Source organism: Rosa rugosa, chromosome 5, assembly GCF_958449725.1.
Source record: "Rosa rugosa chromosome 5, drRosRugo1.1, whole genome shotgun sequence".
NCBI classification, from domain to species: domain Eukaryota; kingdom Viridiplantae; phylum Streptophyta; class Magnoliopsida; order Rosales; family Rosaceae; genus Rosa; species Rosa rugosa.
Window position 1 is genome coordinate 16,950,751 of NC_084824.1, and position 24,822 is coordinate 16,975,572.

Below are 24,822 nucleotides of genomic sequence, written 5' to 3' on the forward strand. Positions count from 1 at the left end.
TAAAGTTATTTTTTATTTTTGTTGCTTAAGGGGTGTATTGTATTTGGATTTGTCTAGACTTTTTTTAAGTGACAGACTTTTTGAAAAGTCCACAGATTCTTTAAAAAGTTGATAGACTGTTATGAATTTCTTAAAACCATTGATTTCAGTAATAGACTTTTATTGATTCATGAAAATCTATATACTTTATTATGAATGACTTCTACAGATTTTCTAGAATGTACAAAATATAAAAAAACAAAAAAATAAAAAACAAATAAAACAAATGCAGCCCAAACACAAAACAAAATAATAACTTGTTGTCTTTTTAATGCTCCAGTATCTTCTAACAGAAATTTACTCAAATAAATAATTGTTAGTTTGTCTAGCGAGTTTGTTCTCATTCCTAATCTCCCAACAACATAAATATACAATATAGATAACTTGATGTTTATGGTTAATTATTCTCATCAATTTTGTTTTCGCCGATTAACATATATTGTAGCAATATTGGTCAATGTCTTGATCTATAATCAATCAATTGAAATTCAATTGTTCAACTTTTTTTTGAACCATAATATAAATTCAAATTAATGAGAATAACTAATTAATAAGATAAAATTTAGTATGATTCAATGTCTTAGGGTTAGACCACAATATTTGAGTTTTAGGGTTTCATAAATCATTTTTATTGCTATTAGGGTTCGAAGTATCACAATTGAAAAAAAAAAACAAAACAAAACAAAAATCACATTCAACAACTACAATGAACATATTGGGTATCAAAAAAGGTTGATATCATAAAAAATTAGAGAAAAAACAAAAAATTAAGAAAGAGAGATGATGAAGGACAAACTTCTTTGTGCGTAGAGAGAAGAACTTTGATAGACCTTTTTTTTTTTTTTAAGAGGAAACTTTAATAGACTTTTTGAAATCTTTGGTCTGGAGGCTGGAAAATTATTGGAGTTTGGTATGTATAGTTAACACTACAAAGTCCATGATTATCCATGATTTTCTAATTCCATAAGTATGAATGATATTTTGAATACCTCTGTACTTTTATTCATTTTTAAAAGTCCTAATTGAATACCCCCTAGATTTTGGTGGAATTCATGAAGTCTTTAAAAATCATAATTAAATACCTCAAGACTTTCATGGACTGTTAAAAGTCTATATTGAATACACCCAGACTTTTAAATTCCATAGATTTCTTTAAAAGTTCTACTAATTCCATATACAATACACCCCCTTAGTTTGTTTGCGCGTTTTGCGAGTAATAAGTCCCTATACTTGTTGTGTAGGGCTAGTCGGGCTACGAGTATTTTGTTTCGTTAAATGGTCGCTACCGCCTAGTGGCAGGATGAAAGAAAACATAGTAGAAAAGTTGTGCTTATGATAATTATGTTACATTGTAATCGTGTTACAAATCGAGTTATCTTTTCGTTATGTCACTGCTACATTAAAACAAATAGAGTAGCCAGTACGACACTCTTTGCTAGTTGGTGTCTGGTTGAATACATTTATTTGGTAGAGACTCCTGAGATTATTTCAGGACGTTCTCTAGATGCGTATTGTAATTAGGGGTTTAGACTCAATGTCTTCCTCTTGTATTCAACAGTTTCATTAATCAAGACTTGAGGGCAGCCACACCGGCTCTTTATTAAAAAAAAAATAATAATATAAAATAACCCAGCTTGCTATAAAAAAATAAAAAATAAAAAAAATACAACAAGTGCATGAGGCCGTGGAAGTATGTAGAATCTACGTTGAAGTATTCTTCCCCTACCCCTTGGCTGGAGACTCTTCTTCTCAGTGAGAAAGACTTGCAAAGTCTCCTCTCAAGTCTCAAATAGAATATTCATCTCCGGTCGATTGTTTTTCCAAGCTATGTTATTTAAATACCCCCAACTCCCATCCCATTCCTCTTCACATTCAAACTGCAGCTTCAGACAGTTCATGCATAGAAAAGGCTGCTCAGCACTTCTGCTAAATTTTAAGGTTTACGTTGTTTTAGAGGTAGCCAAGGCGTCTGTTCTAAATTTTGTGGCACATACGTGGCACACAAGTAATCATCTATCCTTGCAAATCTTACTATGTTATTACTATGATTTTGTTGATCTTATTTGCTTGAACCTAATCAATTTGAATTAGAGACTTAGAGTCCTGGTATTACCAAGTATAATTTCTTGTTCGTTAATTCGGAACTGACGATTGAAAGTTTTTCTTGGAAAAGCAGATTATATATTTAGTACATATACGTAGTTCGATTTCCTCAGTATATAATGTGGAAGCTCTTCAGTTCAATGAGAAAGTGGATCGGAAACTACCTCTACTTTTCCAAGGCTACTTTATGCATCCGGGGTACTAATTAGTTAACTTATACCTCAACTTAAATTGCGCTTAGCAATTTACTTTAAATAATTGAAACTAATTACTTGTTTTGGAATATTTATCTGTAGGTTTGGTCTTGAGCCATAGCTTCGTAAACCATGTGGTAATATCTGTATTGATAACGTACCTCACGGTTGAAATTTGGAAGCCATCAAATGATAATTATCAGCTGGCTGCTGTAGCTATAAATATGCTAGATGGGGTATCATCCATCATGGTGTGTGTCCTTGCTTTCATCTCAAACAGGGTCGGTCCTTTTAAGGTGATTGCCTCCACGAATGCTGCCTATATTCTTGTAAGTACTGCGATCAAACTCTTCAAGTTAGAGTTTAGTTAGGAGGGTGTCTTTCTAAGCTCAATTCTCAAAGGGGTAAAGTGCTTTGTGAAGGGTCACTAGCTAGATGGATAAATTACTGTCGTGTTTACTGAACCTTAGGCCATCTCCAGTAATGAAGGGTTATATTGGGTTCGGGGCTAAATTTTAGCCCTCAAAATATAATTGTTTAATAAATGGTCTCTAGCAATGTAGGGCCAAAGTTTAGTCATTTTCAAAATCTTATTATTGTTTGATTAATTTTTTTTTAAATTTATGATCTTATTAGTTGTTATCATTCTAAATTAGATTTTTTTTTTTGAGATGTCTATATTTTTTGTAACGTGTAGAGGAAAATGAGATTTTAAAACTTTTACTATTTTGTTAAAAAAATTAAAAAAATGGAAACCAACTAGTTGTTGCCAAGTAATGGTTAGATATTCCTAACCTTTCATTTGGAATATAATTTGTGTTGTTTAATTAAACACCACTGATTTTCAATTGACCGGTAGAGATGAGTATAAATTGTCAATTAACCAGTGGGCAAGCTGCTACTTGTCCATCCATGATCCCTTTAAATTTGGACTGGGCTAGCTTAAGGGTTATATATGGCCCTCGATCTTCTAATCCCTTCGGCCCTTTTATGGCTCTTTAGTCATCTTCTTGGTTGTTGTTAGAGATCAAAAAAGGTGTACAATTTAAGAAATAGCCCTTTGAATATCCAAACGATGGGGGTTTTTTTTTTCAATTATTCAACATATTATGTAGTTGATGAAAAAATTACCCAAAAAAAGCCCTTGGGGTTGGTTAGCCCAAGTGGTGGGGATGGGTTGGAAATTTGATTATGATAGATCAAGAGTTGGATTCCTTAATAATGATCGCATGTTCCGAAGAACATCTTTAATTTTTTCTTTAATTTTTTAAACAATTAGCAGGATCTGGGGAGCTCGGCTGGTGTCCTTGCTCCCCTCTCTCTGTTTGGGGGTGATGTACGTAAAAGACCATAGGACCATCGTGTCATGATGCACTACTTAATTTCTTTTGTATGCATTAATGCATACATGCTTTAAACGAAATCACTCGTAATATAGTTGGCATATATATGTTGCAGGGCCTGGTTCTATTGTGGAGTTCATTTAATTATGCGGGCATGAAAGCCAATGCATCTGATGAAGTATTCTACGGAGCTGGCCTACTGTTAGCATTAGGCGAGGCTGGACGGCCGGCTGCTTTGGGTAAATTTCTCGACGACCAATATTTAAGTGAAGCTGATCACAAGATCAAATTACCCGAAACAAAAAGTATTGAAGAAGAAGATCATATTTCGACCAGAAACGAAGAACAAGAAGATCATATTTCGACCAGAAAAGAAGAAGAGGACAAGCAAAAACGAGTGGAAGAGGACAAGCAAAAACGTGGGGAAACCCGTCAAACCGCTTTATGGAGCCATCCCTGGTTCATAGGTGCGGCTGCACCTCTTGCCCTTGTAAATAGATCTTGGAAAACTCAACTACTGCTCTCAATGATCGCGGTGGGAGTTTCTTACTTATTGTTCTGGTATGGCGTCTTCGCGTATTCCAGAAATATCAGAAATGAATCAAATGATCCAGCAGTAGAAGATGCACCAAGAGATCCTGGACTTTGCCAAGCCATCAAAAGTCTCTCACCACCAGAAAAAACAGCAAGCTTGAAGTTTTGGCTCAAACCCAATTCCAGAAAACGTTATTACAAAGAAATGCTAGTCATGTGCTTAGCCTTCATCGTATACAGTCTGGTGGAGGCAACGGGGAGCACCTTCTTTTTCAATCAAATGAGTCTACTGAACTATCACATCGGGAACTTTAAATTGCCCATCATATATTTCGTTATACTCCAATCCTTGTCAAGCTCCGTAATCTCATTTCTCTGGAGGTTACTAGTTCCAAATCCGTCAAAACGTGCTACGTTGGTGAGGATCGGCTGTGGTTTAGTTTGCTCTGTGCTATGTATGGTTGCTGCTTGGCAAGTTGAGATTCGTAGGAAAATTAAGATCAATACGGAATACATAGGTAAACCCAAACCCGACAAAATTTCCATGAGCATTCTTTGGTTAATTCCACAATTCTCCCTGTTAGGGTTTATGAGAGGGTTAGCGGCAGATGGATTGATCGAGTTTTTTGCGGATCGAGTTGATGGTAATGGTAAAAGAAAGGCTAGGTATTATGGATCCTACGCCAGTGAATTAGTCCTGGGTATTGGTACACTACTAACCGCCGTTAGTATTTTGGGGTTTAGACGAACTTGGTTGGTTAATGATATATACAAGAATCGTCTGGATAAGTACTACAGGGGACTAGTATTCATAGGTGTTGCTAACCTTTGCTATTACTTCTGTGTCGCCGTTTGCTTTTATACCAAGGAGGATAACTCGCAAGTAATTTGTGCCGCAGATGGAAATCAACAAAGTGAAATGCCGGGCGAGGACAAAAAATATTATCATCACAAGGTGTCGTCAGGTGGTGCGGAGACTCCGGACTTGGAAGAAATGAAGTCGAGTTTTGAATGTTGTAGTAGTTTCTTTTGATTGTCAATCAGTGAAATTCCCTAGATAACTAATTTGTGTATTTCCTTATGTCCAGAATAGAGTGATTGCTTAATTTGTAATATGGCAAATACATGTATAATTTGTAGCTAAATGTACTTTTTGCATGCATTGTCCATCGCGCAATCTATGTGTGAGAACTTTCTAAACGCGCACCTTCCTCACGCAAACACTGCAATTTAGCTGGTTGTTCCGTGTGATCAATATCATAGCTGTCTAATGGCAAACAAATTGACATATATTAATTAAAAAATGCTCTCTCTCTCGAAGCTCTCTCCTAGGGTTTCCTGGCGGCGGCAGCAGTTTGGTTCTTTTGACTCGGACGGGTGGTCTCCCTCCTCTCTGGTATCTGATGAAGGTGGTCTCAAGGCTGTTGTGCGTTGGATCCTCTTGGCATTGGGAGGCCTCGGCCTCTTTCTTCTTGTTTCTGGCGCTTGGTGCTCCTTTGAGTCTCCGGCGATTGGTTATGATGGGCTTCCTCCGGCATGGAGTGTTGTGGGTCCTGATCTAGCAGGTTGCTCTGGTGGTTGGGCTGCGGGGGAAACGCGCTTCCCTCCTGTGTCCGCCGGCGTCAGATCTGGAGCCATATTTGATGTGTGGCGGTGGAGCGTGCGGCGACCAGGCGATGATGGTAGTGTAATCGGAAGGGATGCAGGGCTTTCGGCGTATGGCTCCTCTACTTCATAGGGGCAAGAGTTTGCTTCTGGAGTGAATGCGTCTGCCTGTGATGACAGGTCCTTGGGGTGGAGCGACGCTGGGGCTGTCGGCGCGAGGTGGTCGTCGGGAGGTTTGGGCACTGACGTCAGTATGGTGGATCAAAGGCTGGATCTAGATCTTGGGCTTGTTGTAGCATGGGCTTGTAGGTCTTTTGGGCCTCGAGTTTTTATCTTTATTTTTTATCTGTTCATTGAGCCCGGTGAATCCCCCGCCTAGGGCTTTCTCTGGAAATATTAATAATATTAGGGTAGGGTCTTGGCTGTGTTCGGAGTCTACCCTGGTAGTGTCAAGGTTACTTGAAGCATTGGAGCCTAATCCTATGGTTACATTATGTTTGAGTAGTCTAGGGTTTTAGATTATTCATTCATGACTCTATTCTGTCGTTGCCCGGAGTCCGGGTGAGTCATATTTGTAATGTTTCCTACTTTACTATTAATGGACTGACACCCCACGCGTTAAAAAAAAAAATATCATAGCTGTCTACTACAGGATAATTAGAAAAAATGATCGTTTTGTGTGTATAATTTGATTTATGAAACGCAAAACTAACAAGATTTGATTTATTTATTTTTTTTATAAGAAAAGTAAAATTACAAGGTAGAACTTCTAATACAACCCGACCCAATCTGGTCGACAAGGGCCACAATTCTAACTAAGGGAGGAAAATTGAACAATTCTTAGGTTCACCCCTGGGTGAACAAGCATATTCACCCCTATTATCGATTAACTCACTTTTACTTAATAAATTTATAATCCAACGGTCCATATCTTAAATTAGCATTTAAAGATCATCTCTGTAAAAAATCAATCGAATCGAAAATCGTTTAATTATCTAATTAAATGAAATAAATGAACGGTTCTAACAACACTTACTGCTATTATGATGAACCGTCCATGTATTTCATATAAATGAATAATTAAAAGGTTTTCAATTTGATTGATTTTTTACAGAACTAATCTTTGTATTACATTATACAACTTGAATGGTTGGATTAGAAAATTAAAAAGTTATTATGCGTTAATCATAAGAGAGGGTGAATATGCTGCTTCACCCCAAGGGGTGAACCTGAGAATTGTTCAGGAAAATTACTTTCCCAACATTCTTCTTAGCTTCTAGAGTGTTCTAAATTTGCTAAAGCATCAGCTGGAAAATTCGCTTCATGAAACACAAGCATTCAAAGCAGCTAGCGATCTTCTTAATGTCTTGAATGATTGGCTTGAGTCTCCAATGAACACCACATTTGTCTTGGATGCAGTCAATGATCAGCTTGGAGTCTCCTTCCACCATGATTTTCTTGATGTTCTTCTCCTTTGTTTTAATTAGTCCTTCTCTTAGAGGAAGTACTTCGATCAGTAGTTGGAGTAGAGTTTTTTTCCAACACACTTGGAATGCGCGCCATGTTGATCTTTGATAATGAAGCTAGTTGCTAAAGACATTGCTTGATTCACCGAATCATCAAATTGATTTTGTAAAATATTAGATGATGGGGGAAGTCATTTAATGATGGCATGGTAGTTTTTGTTTTTGTTTTTTCCCTATAATCCGAGTTGTGATCCCTGTATAAATTTCAATAGGTAGAAGCAGCATGAACTACACTAGCTAAGAGCATTTAGTGTAGCATTCCTAAAAATTGAATCATTTCTGCCTTTCCAAATTTGCCAGCATAACATGAGTATATATCTTGGCAGATAAATCTTGATCATAGGGTTTATTGGTAAACAAATCAGTTGAAGGGTTTTTCTCTTTCATTTCTTACCATTAAAGCTCCACCCTGTCAAATGACCACTCCGTTAGAGATGGTCTAAGCTGGCCAAAACACTCGATAGCCACCATAAGACCTAATTGGTAACCATATGCCTTTCGGTTGTTTCCTAGTAGTTAATTAGATGACTTAAATCAACATCAAGAGAGGACGTAAGCTAGCCAAAATACTCTATAGCTACCAGAAGACCTAGTTGGCAACCATCTGCCTTTTGGTTGTTTCCTAGTAGTTAAATGACTTAAATCAACATCAAGAGAGGTCATTGCCAAAAAATAAAAAAATAAAACATCAAGAGAGGACGTACGTAATTAAGCTAGTCAAAACAATCGATGGCCATCAAAAGACCTAGTTGGCAACCATATGCCTTTCGGTTGTTTCCTAATAGTTAAATGACTTAAATCAACATGAAGGGGAAACTACTAAATTTAAACTAACCCACATGTACTCATAAAAAAAAAAATTAACTCACATGTTGTAACTATAAAGAAACTTAAACACACGCTTCCTCTTCTAGCTTTGTCAAACGGTCCAACCATACATTTCAAATTATATTACAAGTGCATGAGCCATGATGCCATACATATAAAGATTATTTTTCAACTTTTGTTTATGCTCACGTCATAGTGTTCATCATTTCGACGGACGTCATGTTTACCCAATTGGTAACATGAATATATTGTTAACAATTAAGCAACATGCAATCAGTCAAATAGGAAAAACAAAAAATAAAAAACAAAAAACAAAGGCAGAGCAATATGCAACTAAATTACCCTTTTTATCACTTACGTCCGTAGCTACGGCCTGGATTAATAATCCTTTCTTTTTATGAAATCCCAGGTGGGTAAAAACACCTCCTTTCTTTTTATGAAATCCCAGGTGGGTAAAAACACCCTTTGAAGTATTTCCATGACAATTTATAAGGTCTCAGACTTAGAGTTCATCCATATCAGTATTGATCGAGTTTATGAGAGGGTTACCCGCAGATGGATTGAACGAGTTTTTTGCCGATCGAGTTGATGGTAATGGTAAAAGAAAGGCTAGGTATTATGGATCCTACGCTAGTGAATTAGTCCTGGGTACTGGAACACTACTAACCGCCGTTAGTATTTTCCGGTTTAGACGAACTTGGTTGGTTAATGATATATATCAAGAATCGTCTGGATAAGTACTACGGGAGTACGGGGGACTAGTATTCACAGGTGTCGCCAACCTTTGCTATTACTTTTGTGTTGCCGTTTACTTTTATAGCAAGGAGGATAACTTGCAAGTAAGTTGTGCCGCAGATGGAAATGAACACAGTGAAATGCCGGACTAGGACAAAAAATATTATTATGACGATTGACGACGTGTCCTCTGGTGGGGCGGAGACTCCGGACTTGGAAGAAATGAAGTCGAGTTTTGATTGTTGTAGTAGTTTCTTTTGGGGCTAAATACTGTTTACCACCCTGTGGTATGGACCTCACATCAATTCAGTCCCTCGACTTTCAATTTCATCAAAAACACCCCCGAACTATCATTTTCTCGTCCAATAGGTCCCTCAGACTCAATTCCGTCTAAATTGGACGTTATGTTTGACTTTTGAGGGCTAAAATGGTCATTTCAACATAAAAAATTAAAAAAAAATTAAAAAATTTAAAAAATAAAATTTTTTTTTCTGTTTTTTAGTTTTTTTTTTTTTTTTTTTTTACTTTTTTTTTTTAATTTTGTCTTCAACCTATACACCACAAGTTATAATAGGTTTATAAAAACAAAAAAAAAATACTCTAAGTGGTTGAAAGCCGCTCGCTAATCTACGATATTTGTGATATATCTCTGATAAAGTGAAGAATTTTAGGATATATCCCCAATAAAGTGAAGAAAATAAATATCTAGAAATAAAAAACCATGTACTAAAATATTTTATTTAGACTTTATATAGTTTTATTTTTATTTTATTTTTTATATAGTAAAATATCAAAAAACATTATTAAAAAATAGTAAAGGAAATATTAAATATGGAATAGTTAAAAAAATATTCGTCTCTAATTAAACAAATTAAGATATTTAGTTATTTAGTATTGATAAACATATATTTGAGAAATAGGCCTCTTATCCATTCTCATTCGATCACAGCGGGGAAGCAAATAAAAATGGAAAAACTCATATTTGTAAAAAATAATTTTACACTTTATCTGTAAATAAATATCTGTATATCCCCAATAAAGTGAAGAAATATCTGTGTAAAATCATTTTTGATCTATGATATTTGTGATATATCTCCAATAAATTGAAGAATTTTATGATATATCCCCAATAAAGTGTAGAAATATCTGTAAAAAATGATTTTACACTTTATCTGTAAATATCTTTATATCCCCAATAAAGTGAAGAAATATTTGTGTAAAATCATTTTTTACAGATATTTATTTACAGATAAAGTGTAAAATTATTTTTTACAGATATTTCTTCACTTTATTGGGGATATATCCTAAATTCTTCACTTTATTGGAGATATGTCACAAATATCGTAGACCAGCTGGCGGCTTTCAACTACCTAGAGTATTTTTTTTGTTTTTATAAACCTATTATAACTTGTGGTATATAGGTTGAAGACAAAATAAATAAATAAAACGAAGAAACAGAAAAAAAAAAAAAAAAAAAAAAAAAACTAAAAAACAGAAAAACAGAAAAAAAAAAATTATTTTTTTAATTTTTAAATTTTTTTTTAATTTTTTATGTTGAAATGACCATTTTAGCCCTCAAAAGTCAAACTTAACGTCCAATTTAGACGGAATTGAGTCGGAGGGACCTATTGGACGAGAAAATGATAGTTCGGGAGTGTTTTTGATGAAATTGAAAGTCGAGGGACTGAATTGATGTGAGGTCCATACCACAGGGTGGTAAACAGTATTTAGCCCTTTCTTTTGATTGTCAATCAGTGAAATTCCCTAGATAAATAATTTGTTTATTTCTTTATGTCCAGAATTAGTGATTGCTTAATCAGCTATATGATTGATTTGTAATATGGAAAATACATGTACAATTTGTAGCTAAATGTAGTTTTTGCATGTCATTGTCCATTGCGCAATCTATGTGTGAAAACTTTCTAAACGTGCACCTTCCTCATGCAAACACTGCAATTTAGCTACTTGTTCAGTATGATCAATGAATTAAAAGGCGCGCCTTGAGGCGTAAAAAGCGCAAGGCGCTGATTAAACTGAGTTTGTTTTGCTACTGAGGTGACCAAGAGCTAAATGCGTTGCTCAAGCTCTGAAGGTGCAAAAAAGGCGTCGAAAGCGAATGCCCAGAATTTTTTTTTTTGAAAGTTGTAGTTCGATTTGAAGAATAGGAGATCGATCAATTCGATGTTGCTGTTTTTGTTGATGCTGATCGGAGTTTGTTTTGTTTTTCTTAATGTTAATTGTTCTGTACATTTTTCGCACAATAACCCGAATGGTGATCCAAATGGCAAAAAATTGTCGCTGTTGTGATTCGAATTGTGAAATCCATGGCTACTCTGCAACACAGTGCTTTTGCTGACTTCTTTCTGCCATTGAGATCATGTTCTCTTGAAGTTAGGATGGAGACTAATAGAAGATAAACTCCTTTTGAAAAAGAAAGAAAGAAAGAAAATAGTAGAGGATAGGAGTAACCACGTTTGTGAGGCCTTGGAATAGGATGCCTTACAGTTGAAAAATAGTAGTATTCCGATTAGAAGCTAGTGATATATATACTACTAGGATTCTAGTAAAAGTAGGACTGCAAGGAAGATAAAATTCCTTTTCTTTAAACTAGAAAATGGAATAGAGATTAAGTTGCTAAAAAATTCTTAGTGAATAAATTTATTTTCTTATGTTATTAATGTTTTATAGTTAAAATATACATTTTTTGTTTATTATATAAGGCTTACGCCTTATTGAGGCTTTCTCGAAAAAAATTTCGGGGTACGCCTCAGCATTTTAAAACATTGAGTGTGATCAATATCATAGCTATCCACTACAGGATATCTAGAAAAATGATCGTTCTGTGTCTATGATTTGATTTATGAGTCGTTCTGTGTCTATGATTTGATTTATGAAACACAAAACTAAAAAGATTTGATATTGTGGTGGGTTAAAAGTACTTCTTTTTTTTTTTTTAAGGGAAAGACGACAAACTATATTAAATGAAAACTAAGGAGTACATGGAGCGATGTAGAAACATCGGAAGAAAACAATAAAGCATAATAAGATGCACATACGCATCTATAATGAAGAAAAAACAATATAGGATAACAAGATGCATAGACGTAACTAGAATGAACGGTAACCAGGATGTGACTTGATGCCGAACGACATCTCTGCACTGCATATTTCACGAGAGCAGTGTAAAAGTAAATGTAATTACCATAACCGGTGATATGATCACTTAGGAGAGGTGATTCACTCACCAAGAGTTCGAAAGTAACCGAGGATGTCAAGAACTCGAAAATTAGCAAACGAACTCCTAAGAACCAAAACCAATACCAAATCAATACGAGCAGCTATCTCGGATCTAAGATCCGAATTTGAATGCGACCCGGGTCCCAAATGAGGATCCAAATCCGGCCCGAGAACAAAATCAAATCTACCAAAGCAGACTTGACAGAAGCCCAAGTCCATTTGAATCAGATTTGAACTCCCAAGTACATGGGCACCCTATCAGGCCTTCTCTGGACATCCACACGTCCGCGCTCCCACTATAGCTGTCGAATGTCACTGGTGGAAGAACCTGTTGCGCCACCACCACCAACCTCACGCAACCCAAGAAACGCCTGGTCCTGCTCCGTTGCGCGACAGATCAGAAAACCCTTCACTGGGAGGACTTGACATCACTGTCAACCATCCCCTCGAGCTGTGCCGCCGCGCTGTTAACAAGGCCAGGCAGACACCGGATCTAGAATCCAAAGGTCGATCTTCCAACCATCAAGCAATCGCCTCCGGAGATTCGAATGCGTTGTCTCCTTCCACCGCCAAAGCATTGCAGTGGCACCCAGAAGCCATATCGCCCCAATCGGAGAGGATCCGAACTCAAAGTTGATAGAACCCGGATCCATATCGCTCTAATTAGAGAGGATCCGAACTCAAAGTTGATAGAACCCGGATCCCAAGTTTAGTTTGGATCCACCAAATCACGGTACCGCCCACCACCACCATCATTGAAACCAAGGACTAAAATATCGATAATTTCATTCTTTTCAGTCTCCGAAATTATCGTTGTATACCACCATAATATCGCAAGATGTATACCGATATTTGCCGAAATGTGCATATTTGCCGAAATTTAGGGAATATTCCAAAATATTTCTCAAAGAAAATCCAATAAACCTTGAACATACACAGGTTTCAAACCTGTGCCCTTCCAAAATAAGGTCAGGAAACGCACAAAGCCCCCAACCAACTCGATTGACTGTTGGTTTTGGTTCTACCACACTCTTTTTTCTATTAGAATGTATTTTCCATGGAAAAGATTACTAATTTTTTTAACAATTAATTTAAACTTCTAAAATATAATTTCTAGCCTTTCAAAAAAAAATATATATAATTTCTAGCAATTTTGTATTTTTAATTTGTTGACTCTAACATTTCTAAATAGTTTAATGCTTTACAAGATCTCCTAAATACTTTTGTCACGTTTTCGTAATATTAATTCATTTGTATTTGATTGAATAGTTCTACAACTTTACTAAATCTCTAATTATAATTGGTACCATATATTTTACTGGCGGCAACATACGTACTCTAAATTACTATAATTCACTATGAAATGAAGGTTGTTCGCCATTTTCTTTCAAATATAATAGATAATGAACAAAGAAATAGCTCACAAAGTTTCACTTAAAATTTCAATAATTTTATCTCTATTTCCACCATTTTTTTTTTAAATTTATCGATATCGATACTTCCGTCGAAATTTTCATTTTTTAGAGTATCGATATTTCCTCGATACCTGATATTTTAGTCATTGATTGAAAGAGAGTGCAACCGCAGTTGTACGAGAAAAGCCCAAATGGGGTGAATCCCATCGCCAAAGCGATGAGATTATGGTGGAGCGACCCGAAGGTTGAAGAAGAGAGATTCTCGAGTCCAAAAGACCCGTCAGCCAAGGACCATGGACGCCATCGTCGCAATCCAAGGATATCAGAAGGCGAAATCCTAGGGTTAGCGGCCGCAAAGGGGAGAGAGCGAGAGCTCTCATATTTCTATCCTCCTATGTTTTCTTTGTTCAACTTTATATACAAATGCAAATACGTGGTTAAAAGTACTTAAATTTTCCTGAATGATTATTATTGCATGAAAAATGCTGGATTTTTTTTTTTTTGAAGCAATATGACAACTCTTTTATTGATTAGCAAAATCATACATAACGATTTACCCTGATGAGATTGATAGAAAAATCATTACCCGAACAATTCCACATTTTAGAGAAAATTAAGCACATCCAAAAAACAGTTCACAATCATTCATGAAAATTACATAGCACGGATGATAAGAACGCCCTTGGCGTCATATTTCTTCATTCATTGAAGTCCCGATAGAAAAGCCCAAAACTAGGCCCAATTTCCAAACCCTAACAAGGCTTGCAAGCCAGGCCCAACTATGAGCCCTAATCCATCCACTATGGGCACCCCAGCCATAGAGCTACCACCGCCACCCAAGATGCCAGCAACGACACCACAGCCACCAACCCCGATTCCGCCATCACCATCATCAAAGCCGCCTCCCACATCGTCGCCGCCACCAGCGTCGACGTCACCAGTTCGCATCACCAAAAGATGCTCTCCTCCTCCCTAGAGAGTTTTGCATCTCTCATAACAAAAGAGGTAGCATGAAAAAGGCTGGATGAGCAGCTGCAAATTAATTGCAACAAAATGATATTGCGTTGGCTGTTGTGTCTGTGTGTGTGTGTGTGTGTGTATTTGATCTAGTTGTCAATTTGCTCGAGTTATATTCAATTATCACTCCTGGTATCTAGCAATGTGCAAGTGATTTTCGGTCAATGCACAATAGATAGCTTTTTAAATAAGCCAAGCCATTCATTAGAATTATTATAAAGTCTTTTAACATTGTCAAATTTCAGTAGTGTTTCTGTTGAAGAATACGGAACGAGACTAAGTGTGGATCATGAGAGGGAGAGAGAGAGAGGGACACAAGCATGTATAGTGGTTCACCTTGCCCTTGAGGCAATGCTACGTCCACTTAGATATTTTACTATGTAGTGAGGCCAAGTAGCCTTTGATAGTGATACAAGTGAGGGGATCATGGATCCATCCTTTCCAAGAAGGGGAGGACTTCCCTTTATAGCTAAAGGAAGTCCCATTCTATTCTATATTTCCGATGTGGGACATAATACACATATTGCTTCTCTTGAAGCCTCTTGAAGATCATGGGAGGGTGGCCTCCCTACGAGGTACCGGCCGACCTCCACCATAGTGAGGTAGCTCGTGTGTCGGACTACCGGATGCATGTCGTGGTTGGCCCCATCATGGCTTGTGGGCCCCGTACGAGGTCGTTGCTTATGCTTGGCGGTATGTGATATAGGCGGTATGTACAAGTCCCCCAAGTCCCCGAGTAAGAGGCGCTTCTTGGTTGGGGAGTTTAAATATGATGCCGCCAAGTATGAGTGATGACCTTGTTGAACGCCATACCCATACTAGTCCCCCAACTCCGTAAGTAAGAAGGGACTCTACGCGTATGTTAGTGCCCCGGGGCCCTCATCAAGCTAGTACCTACAAATAAGATGAGTGCACACAAAGCATATTGATTGCGCTAGGGCAATCTAAGTGACATTTGAGTCAAATGCATCGAGGTGCATGAATGTTTATGTGAGATGCATGTTACACATGGTGTGGATGCTCATATTATGTAATGTTAACATAGACGTATAAGTCAAAAATGTATGTGGTTGTGATAGCATACAAAGTGCATATGATGCAAAGATGTGTGATGAACACGATGACACATAATGATATGTAATGTTGTATGCACGTGATACATATGTGTTGGGATCGGGAGTGTTATTACTCGTCGAGTCCCCCAAGTCACGTAGTTAGTACAGTCGAAGTTTAGGACTTGAGTTATGTTCGACGATACCGGTGAGGTTGAGCAAAGAGTTCCGGCATCGTAGTATATATTGACAATACTAGCGAGACTATGGCGTGACCATGATAGTCCCCCAAGTATAGGTTAGAGGAAGGATCTCTAACTTACTTAACCCGAACGTATAAGCCATAACCCGATTGTTTGGCTCATGTGTAACGGGAATGTAAGAGTTGAGCTCGCTCATGTTGAGCGGATGATAGGTTGTGAGAGTTTTGTCCTATGGTCTTATTAATGGGATGTATAAGAAATTTAATTGTTGCGACCAACAATAGGGGAAAAATTTCAATATTTCCATTAATAGACCGTAGCACGAAAAGTATGAGCGTGAAGCTCAATGATAGTCCCGGTCGGGAACTACCTCCACTTGTGATAAGTGGTATGAATAAGTCCCCCAAGTGTACAGAACGCTCGGGAGGTGAGATGATTCAAAAAGCAAAGGATTGGACCTTCGCTTACCCCGCCTCCGGTACCAAGTGGGGTTTTCTGAGGGCTTGAGCCTATGGTACCCGATAGGGTAGAATGAGGATTTGGGTCTATGATACCCGGAAGGGTAAATGAGGACTCGAGCCTCTGATACTCGGAATGGTAGAATGAGGATTTGGGCCTCTGATACCCGGAAGGGTAGATTGAGGACTTGAGCCTCTGATAGCCGGAAGGGTAGAATGAGGACTTGGGCCTCTGATACCCGGAAGGGTAGATTGAGGACTTGAGCCTCTGATACCCGGAAGGGTAGAATGAGGACTTGGGCCTCTGATACCCGGAACGGTAGAATGAGGACTTGAGCCTCTGATACCCGGAAGGGTAGAATGAGGACTTGGGCCTCTGATACCCGGAAGGGTAGGATGAGGACTGAGGACTTGGGCCTCTGATACCCGGAAGGGTAGGATGAGGACTTGGGCCTCTGATACCCGGAAGGGTAGAATGAGGACTGAGGACTTGGGCCTCTGATACCCGGAAGGGTAGGATGAGGACTTGGGCCTCTGATACCTGGAAGGGTAGAATGAGGATTTGGGCCTCTGATACCCGGAAGGGTAGATTGAGGACATGGGCCTCTGATACCCGGAAGGGTAGAATGAGGACTTGAGCCTTTGATACACGGAAGGGTAGAATGAGGACTTGGGCCTCTGATACCCGGAAGGGTAGATTGAGGACTTGAGCCTCTGATACACGGAAGGGTAGAATGAGGACTTTATGCCTCTAGTACTCGATGGGGTAGCATGAGGGCTTGATGCCTCTCGTACCCGATGGGGTAGCATGAGGGCTTGATGTCTCTCGTACCCGATGGGGTAGCATGAGGGCTTGATGTCTCTGGTACCCGATGGGGTAGCATGAGGGCTTGATGCCTCTGGTACCCGATAGGGTAGCATGAGGGCTTGATGCCTCTCATACCCGATGGGGTAGCATGGGGACTTGATGCCTCTCGTACCCGATGGGGTAGCATGAGGGCTTGATGCCTCTCGTACCCGATGGGGTAGCATCAGGGCTTGAGCCTCCTTAACCCAATGGGGTTGAATAAGGGCATGTAGGCCTCCTTTACCCGGTGGCGTGGCCCCGGGTAGAATCAGAGATGGAGTAGCTTTCGCCCCGGGTAGCTTTCGCCTCCGGTACCTGGTGGCGTGGCCCCGGGATGAATGATGGCATTGGCCTTGTAACCCCGTTGGGGTACCTCGCCGATTGGAGAGGATTTGATGTAATGATATGACCTTGACTTACCCCTTGGGGGTACCGCGCTCGGGGCGAGGATTTATGAGATGCATGTTGCATTTATTTAGTGTCATATGTGTATATGTAGCAATTTAATTGATTTGCAATCAAGTTAAAAGTATGACATTAATAAATAGGCACAATGAATATGCTATTGAAAGTATCAAATGTTGTAGGCATATGCTTAGATTATAGAAATCGTTATTAAAGCGTATAAAGCATTGTATCATGAGCTCAAATTGAAAGAGCATAAAAAGAAGAAGATATAGTTACTTATCTTATGCCGATTTTGGGTGGGTTGCAGTAGGAATTGGAGTTGTTCAAGCATGACGCTCCATTGTTTCGGTGAATAAGGTGTTCCGGTAACATGTATCAACTTATCATTGAGGTACTCTTAGCAAGTAACTAAATGCTTGATAGTTGAAACAAATTTTGAATATATGTACCAATTGAGCAAAATGTATAAGCGATGTAGTTGTGTACTAAATGATGGCATAAATTTTGATGGACAATGAAATTTTGTACAAATGTATTTTTAGGTGGAATAGCATGCTGCCAGGTGACAGGTCTTGCTCAATGTGTGTGTAGCAAAGTCTATGCACAGATACACTAGCTATGTTTAATAACCATGCTCTTATATGTACTTAATATAAATAATGATATAAGCAAAATGTTGTGCTCATTAGAGATACATTTTGCATGTCTCGCTTGGAAGGAGTCAAGGAGATGTGATATTTAGATGCCACTACAATTATGCAAGTGAAGGGTGTGGAGCCCCATATTGATAACAGAATGAAATGGTATGCACAATTTGGAACATATGACATTCATGAAACATAAGGTTTGAGTATGGCTATAATTTTTTATTAACTAAAGAATGTGATGGTACATTCATGTTAATAAAATGCACAGTGATGAGCATTGGGTTTCCATTCACACCTCATAAGTTACGAGGCTCAAAGTGCATATAGTATTGATGGGTAAGTAGGGCATGATGCTTGATAATGTAGATTTGGTGAGATAGTTGGTATTGTCATAGGGATGCCAGCCCATGAGAATATGTGATAATGATAATTGATGGAATCATGCTATAGCAACCAAGTGTATTTATCATGCTTGACATGTGCATTAAGGAAGCCATGTGGTATTGTCACCGTGTGATATTGCATGTGGTAGGTATGTACTAAGAACCTATACTTGACATGTGTGCCTCCTAGGATTAAAATAGGCATGACTCATGGCGTTGTCAGAAGCATGTTTCTAACAATTAAATGATCTTTATACATGCTGCCCTGTTTGACTTTGATATTTTGTGAAAGAGTAAGACAGGGACTTATCTGGATGAAGAGATTTATTCAATACGATGCTCTAGCATGAGAGCACAAGCCTCAAACAAACGGAGGGCCGGCTGGGTTGTGTCCTCATCAGATTGAGGATTAGCTCGATATATGAAGGAGCTGCTTCAAATGGGAACTCCAGTACGTGAACCCCAAGGTCCGGAAGAATCCAGAAACAGGCATGGGTGTAGAGAGGATGCGTTGGTGTCCACAGCAAAGGTGGTGCTCTGCTTCTTTTCCCCTTCTCTCTTCATGCCTCAGTACCTGTATGTTATGGTACCGGGAGGTTTCTAGACCAAGGAGGAGCAAGGCACCGGGAGTAAGGCACCAGGACCAAGATTGGTGCCGCTTCGAGCAGAGGTTCGAGACCGGGAGCGACGAGTCACCGATGGGTGCTTTTGAGAAATCGAATCCGGGACTTGGTGAGGGCTACCGGTATGCCAAACTTGCTACCTGGAAGTGAGGGTGACCGGTGAGGCAGCAGGTACCAGTGAGGGCAGCGGGTACCGGTGTGGTTGCTTGAGCTAGTATCCGGACGAGAGCACTTGGAAGTTGTGATCGACAAGTTGGACCCATGGAACCAGCGGGTGCCGGAGGCTTTGAGCTGAACCCAGCAGGTGCCGACACCAAGAGTTGAGGTTGCCGAGCTGTGAAGCTGCTGCCGGGTTCACCAAGAGGCGGTGAGCTCGCTGCCAAGCGTAGCCGGCGACGTAGCCATGAGGTTTACAAATGTGATTAATGGAAGAGATAGGCTCCTGGCGGTGTTGTGTCAGAAGTTACCGAAGGGAAGAGGTGATCATTGCTGACCAGAGAAGGAAGGAGCTGCTAGTGGCGTGGCCGAGGTTGCTTTTTTTTTGTTGAAACTGATACTCTTCGGTGCTCAGAGAGCTTGGGTTTACGAATGAGGCCAGAGGGTACCGGAGAGTCACTCTGAGGTGCCGGAAGCCAGTCCAGATCGGGCCACGGAGAGGTGGAGAAGCTATAGGGTTCCAGATTTGGTCCCTAAGAGGTGACCGATGAAGCTTCTGGTGAGTCACCGAGAAGAGAAATGCATCGGTCTCCGGGGTTGGTCATTGGTACCCGATGAGGTGAGAAGCTCGGCTACTTGCAGCGGTGACCGTCGCCGAGATGTTGATGACCTCCCGGAGGATTAGAAATCAAAGAGGCCCGGACGGTGATCCGGGGAGTCGCCGAGTTGAAAATGATGCTGGTGAGGCCAGCGGGTACCGATGAGGGTTACTGAAGGCGACGAAGCTTCCTATGTGCCGGGCGAGGAGGGAGTGCATGGGGGCTGGTCATGAAGAGAGACTATGGCCGATGAGTTTGGGTTTCAAGGTTGATTCCAAGCAGAGGATGGGGTTGTTGGGATCGGGACGAGTATCACATAGCCTTGAGATGCGGTACTGACCCCCAAGTGTGACTAATGTCATGCGGGCATTAGATGAATAAGGCCTTAGTATGGTAGGCCATGATTGAGGTAAGTTGATGTGCGAGTCTTCATGATGAATGGACGAGTAAGACAAGTACCCCGTTGGGAGAGGCTGCATGGATGAGTAAAAAGCAAGAAAGTCGTTGGCTCCAGTACCCGGTGGCTCATGAAAGTCCCGGATGACCCATAGTACCCGATGACTCGTGACAGTCCCGGATAAAAGTCCCGCTAACTCAAGTACCCGGAAGCTAAGTTCATGTACCCGGAAGCTTATGTACCTGATGGCTCGGAGGCTTGGGGAGGAAGTTGGGGTATCTGGCATGTACCCATGTACCCGATGACTTGTGGTACCCGTACATGACCCGTGGTACCCGACCATGACTCTTGCTCAAGGTCGGAGGTGTCTTGCGCGTACATGATTGATGGTTCCCGTACATGACTCTTACTCAAGGTCGGAGGCTCGTTACCCAAACATAGGGACCCTCCTTCTAGCGCCAATGTTTCTGTTGAAGAATACGGAACGAGACTAAGTGTGGATCATGAGAGGGAGAGAGAGAGAGGGACACAAGCATGTATAGTGGTTCACCTTGCCCTTGAGGCAATGCTACGTCCACTTAGATATTTTACTATGTAGTGAGGCCAAGTAGCCTTTGATAGTGATACAAGTGAGGGGATCATGGATCCATCCTTTCCAAGAAGGGGAGGACTTCCCTTTATAGCTAAAGGAAGTCCCATTCTATTCTATATTTCCGATGTGGGACATAATACACATATTGCTTCTCTTGAAGCTTCTTGAAGATCATGGGAGGGTGGCCTCCCTACGAGGTACCGGCCGACCTCCACCATAGTGAGGTAGCTCGTGTGTCGGACTACCGGATGCATGTCGTGGTTGGCCCCATCATGGCTTGTGGGCCCCGTACGAGGTCGTTGCTTATGCTTGGCGGTATGTGATATAGGCGGTATGTACAAGTAGTTTGTAAAATAGTATGTTAAAATCATCAACTCGAGATCCCAAGTAAAGATAAAGAAGTCATTTTCCAAAGTTCCAGTCCACTTCACAGAAAAATTAGCTGGGTACAAGTATGAAAGGGTTTATAGGTAGTTGGTGTGAACGTACAACACCAAGCCGTTACGTAGTGAACTTAACAAGGCAGCAACAAGCTAGGTTCAAATTGAACAACCTAATATGATTTAATAACAGTTATCATGTAGTTATCATGATGCTGCATAGTATCTCATTAATTATTCCATGATGCATACATGAGGTACATATCATAAGCATAACTAAGTATCTTAAGCACCATAGATCGATAAACGTACGTAAGACATTGTACTCACGAGTGGTATGGATTTCTGGAAGCTTCAGTCATATCCGGCCTTTCAGATATGCTAGCGGCAACCTAAACTTCAGGTAATGGTTAATGAATCTCAAGACTTAACTGTAGATTACAAAGATAATGAATACATGCACACATTGTAGCAAACAGAATTACATGCGAAACTTAAGGAGAACTGGAGAAGAAATAAAAATATCCCAACTTGTTTGAGGATCAGATCCCTGACTCTTCAGATTCAAATCCACAAACTGCTGCAAGAAGTCTGCATTATTGTGGCTGGTACAGCTGTGGATTATATGGAAGCGAGTAAGAAGGCTGTGGTGGGTACAGCTCTGCAGGCAAGCCCGACTGCTGTGGGTATGAGTTGTACGCCTGCGGCCGGTATGGCTGTGGTGGGTACGACTCTGCAGGCAGGCCCGGTTGCGGTGTGTATGAGTTATACGACTGCGGAATGGCTGTGGCTGGAATGACCATGCTGGTGGGTATGATTGCTCCGGAGAGTATGCCTGTAGTGGTGGCGGTGGGTACTGTGGCAGATAATACTGGGTTGGCAGTGGTGGTGGTTGGTGCTGCGGAGGAGGAGGCTGCTGATGGTAAAGAAAGTCTTGCGGCTCCTGCTGTAAAGCCGGTGACGGCTCCTGTGGTGAAGGCGGTGATGATTCCTGTGGTGAAGGAGGTGACGGCCCAGGTGGTAAAGGCGGCGACGACTCCTGCTTCTCAGTTCTGTGCGAGTTGGTCTCATTTTCTTCGTCTTCCGTAGATTCTTGTGATTCATTATTGGTGTAATAGATGGTGGAGACAAACAAGTAGTAGCAAAACCCAATGAGACTCATGAATGTTAATGCTCTGTAATACTTGTCCAAACGGCTCAGATTTATGCTGTCATCGAACCATCTTCGTCTAAACGCCAAAATGCTAAGTGCCGTTAGTAACTTTCCAACACCTATGACGAAGTCGCTGGTGTGGGATGCATAGTAATCGACCATTACTTTATCATCAGGACGCGCCACTCGCTCAACAAAAAAGTCAATCAACCCATCTACTGCTAGCCCTTCCATGATCCCCAACAAGGAGAACTGTGGAACTAGCCAAAAGATGCTCATGGGAATAACCTCTGAAGTGTCTCCAACTCCTTGCTTCTTAATTTCCTTCAACCTCCGGATCTCAACCTGCCATGCTGCGACGCAACACAGCACAGTACAAGCCAGTCCACAACCGATTCTCACCAGCGTAAGAGCTCGCGATTTCTTTTTCTTTGGAATCATTAATTCCCAGAGATATGAAATTGCGTACTTCGAAAATGAGCTGATTACATTGAAATAAACTGCAACGTCATAGTTCTTGATTGGAATACGCAAGTTACTCATTTGTTCAAAAAAGAACGTACTTCCTGCTGCAGTAACAACACTGTATACCAGGAAGGTTAGCCACATCGCTAATATTTGTCTGACAATATGCCTTGCTTCCATTTTTTTTTTTAAACTCCAAATATTCCCTCTTGCTGGTTCTGGGAGCTCCTCTTTGTCTAGGCAAATTTTCTGCCTTTGTACTTGTTCCAAGTTGTTCACTTTTATGTCTGTGCCACTCTCCTCCCTTTCTGCTTCTTCTATAGGATACATGGTCTCTTCAATATAATTTATGAAATAAAAGGAGTAGCCACAACAGAAGATTAAGTAAAAAACTGCCATCACAATTGTTGAAATCATGAAAATTTGTTCCCAAGTTGTTTTTACAAGGAAAAGCGGTACGACTGCACCCAACAACCAGGGAAGACCCCATAAAGCTTCTTGACGGTCTTGCAGTTTTTCATCGTCTATGATTTCTGTTTGGTCCCGTTCCCTTGAATATTGCTCGTCAAGAAATTCATTCAAGGCAGCCGACCGCCCTGCTTCGCCCAATGTCAGCAGTAACACAGCACCATAGTATACCTTGGCAGCTGTATCTGCGGTCATATGCTCAGCAGAACGCCACAGTATAGCCAGTCCCTAAAACAAGAGGAAATCAATATGTGTGGGCTTATCAGCTCTTAGTTTACTCTTTAAGTAGAAAAGACAATTTTTTTTTTCATTCCACCAGTCTCACGATGTCAGTAAGATTTGAACCGGTGATGTTTGTGATGTCAGTTATTTAAAATAACTGATAGACCACAACTTAATGGCAAAGAACATTCCTTTTTAATCTTCATTTTTTCTGTTTACGTAGATTTTGTTTTATTTCACAAATCTAAATTATTCAAAGATCTTTTTTTTATTTTATTTTGTGTGTATCTAAAGATTTATACACTCATGAAGAAAAAGAAAAAATCCCAAACACTGACAAATTGTTAAGGCAAATTGGAGGTTGTCTAGTCTTTACTTGTATAAAAAACTAAAAGATAGAGAAGCTCAACAATAAATTTACTGTCTAAGTTACTAGAGAAAGTACAGTACAAAAAGAAAATAGAAACAAAAAAATTCATCTAGCCTATTTAAATCATCCTTATTATCAAATGTCCCTAGCTTGTGAGTCTTTTTATTTATTTATTTATTTTCTATAAATATGTTCTTGCGAGTCTTGAACTCTTAAGTTTAACAAATTTTCCAAAAGCAAGTGGGTATATATATATAGTTTTCAATTTTTGAGGACCAGATTGAATCTGGTCAAAAGTTTGGGGAGCTATGGCAGTCAAGCCATTAATTATAATTTCTACGCAGAAGTAGCTTAGGCTAAGAGATACTTACAGCAATATAGGCAGCGTTTGTGGTGACAATTATATTATACGAACCCCTGTATGTACGCGAGAAATGAGCTAAGATGATCACCAAGATGTCTGAAAACCCTTCTTGCACATTTGTAACTACAGCAGCTATTTGAAAATGTTGATTCTGCCAATTAACAGTGAGGTACATTATCAAGATAGACACTATCGCATGGTTTACGAGGCTGTGGCTGAAAATTATTAATCCTGTAATATCGTAAAAGACAGAAGAAGTTGCAGAAGTTAGTTTGAAACTTTGAATCACCGAACATGGTTTCAGAGAGTATATAGATTATATACTCTCTGAAAAAGATTGCAGAATTACACGCATGTTAACAGATAGAGATAATTAGGTAATACCTCGAATACACTAGAAAATATGCCCGCGCTTTGCTGCGGAATTTATTGTTACGAATGTGGAAGAGAGTAATTGCT

At 39.8% G+C, this 24,822-nt stretch overlaps 2 protein-coding genes across 4 annotated transcripts; one reads left to right on the forward strand and one right to left on the reverse strand.

Moving 5' to 3' along the window:
* The first annotated feature begins 1,893 nt into the window (after positions 1–1,893).
* LOC133711026 (protein NRT1/ PTR FAMILY 5.10-like) lies at positions 1,894–5,424 on the forward strand. 3 transcript variants are annotated; one of them, XM_062137189.1, is made up of 4 exons: positions 1,894–2,044; positions 2,216–2,340; positions 2,439–2,632; positions 3,795–5,424. In XM_062137189.1, exons 2-4 carry the CDS (start codon positions 2,262–2,264, stop codon positions 5,244–5,246), a joined length of 1,725 nt encoding a protein of 574 aa, XP_061993173.1. In that variant the 5' UTR covers positions 1,894–2,044; positions 2,216–2,261; the 3' UTR covers positions 5,247–5,424. The 3 variants fall into 3 exon arrangements, with proteins under 3 accessions (XP_061993173.1, XP_061993171.1, XP_061993172.1); XM_062137187.1 differs by having other exon boundaries at positions 2,439–2,665; positions 3,795–5,422; XM_062137188.1 differs by having other exon boundaries at positions 1,904–2,044; positions 2,213–2,340; positions 2,439–2,665.
* A 16,378-nt stretch (positions 5,425–21,802) lies between these two features.
* On the reverse strand, positions 21,803–24,679 carry LOC133711275 (protein NRT1/ PTR FAMILY 5.10-like; the record flags this gene model as incomplete). Its single annotated transcript, XM_062137425.1, has 2 exons — positions 21,803–23,635; positions 24,371–24,679. Coding segments are annotated over 2 exons (2,142 nt in total), but the record flags the coding sequence as incomplete, so codon positions are not given.
* Positions 24,680–24,822: the final 143 nt, after the last annotated feature.

Bases quoted from the DNA above. Each gene is read 5' to 3' on its own strand.
- LOC133711026 (XM_062137187.1), top strand. From the start codon at position 2,262: ATGTGGAAGCTCTTCAGTTCAATGAGAAAGTGGATCGGAAACTACCTC. The intron at 2,341-2,438 runs GTACTAATTAGT...ATTTATCTGTAG, and splicing joins GGCTACTTTATGCATCCGGG to GTTTGGTCTTGAGCCATAGC. The intron at 2,666-3,794 runs GTAAGTACTGCG...TATATGTTGCAG, and splicing joins CGAATGCTGCCTATATTCTT to GGCCTGGTTCTATTGTGGAG.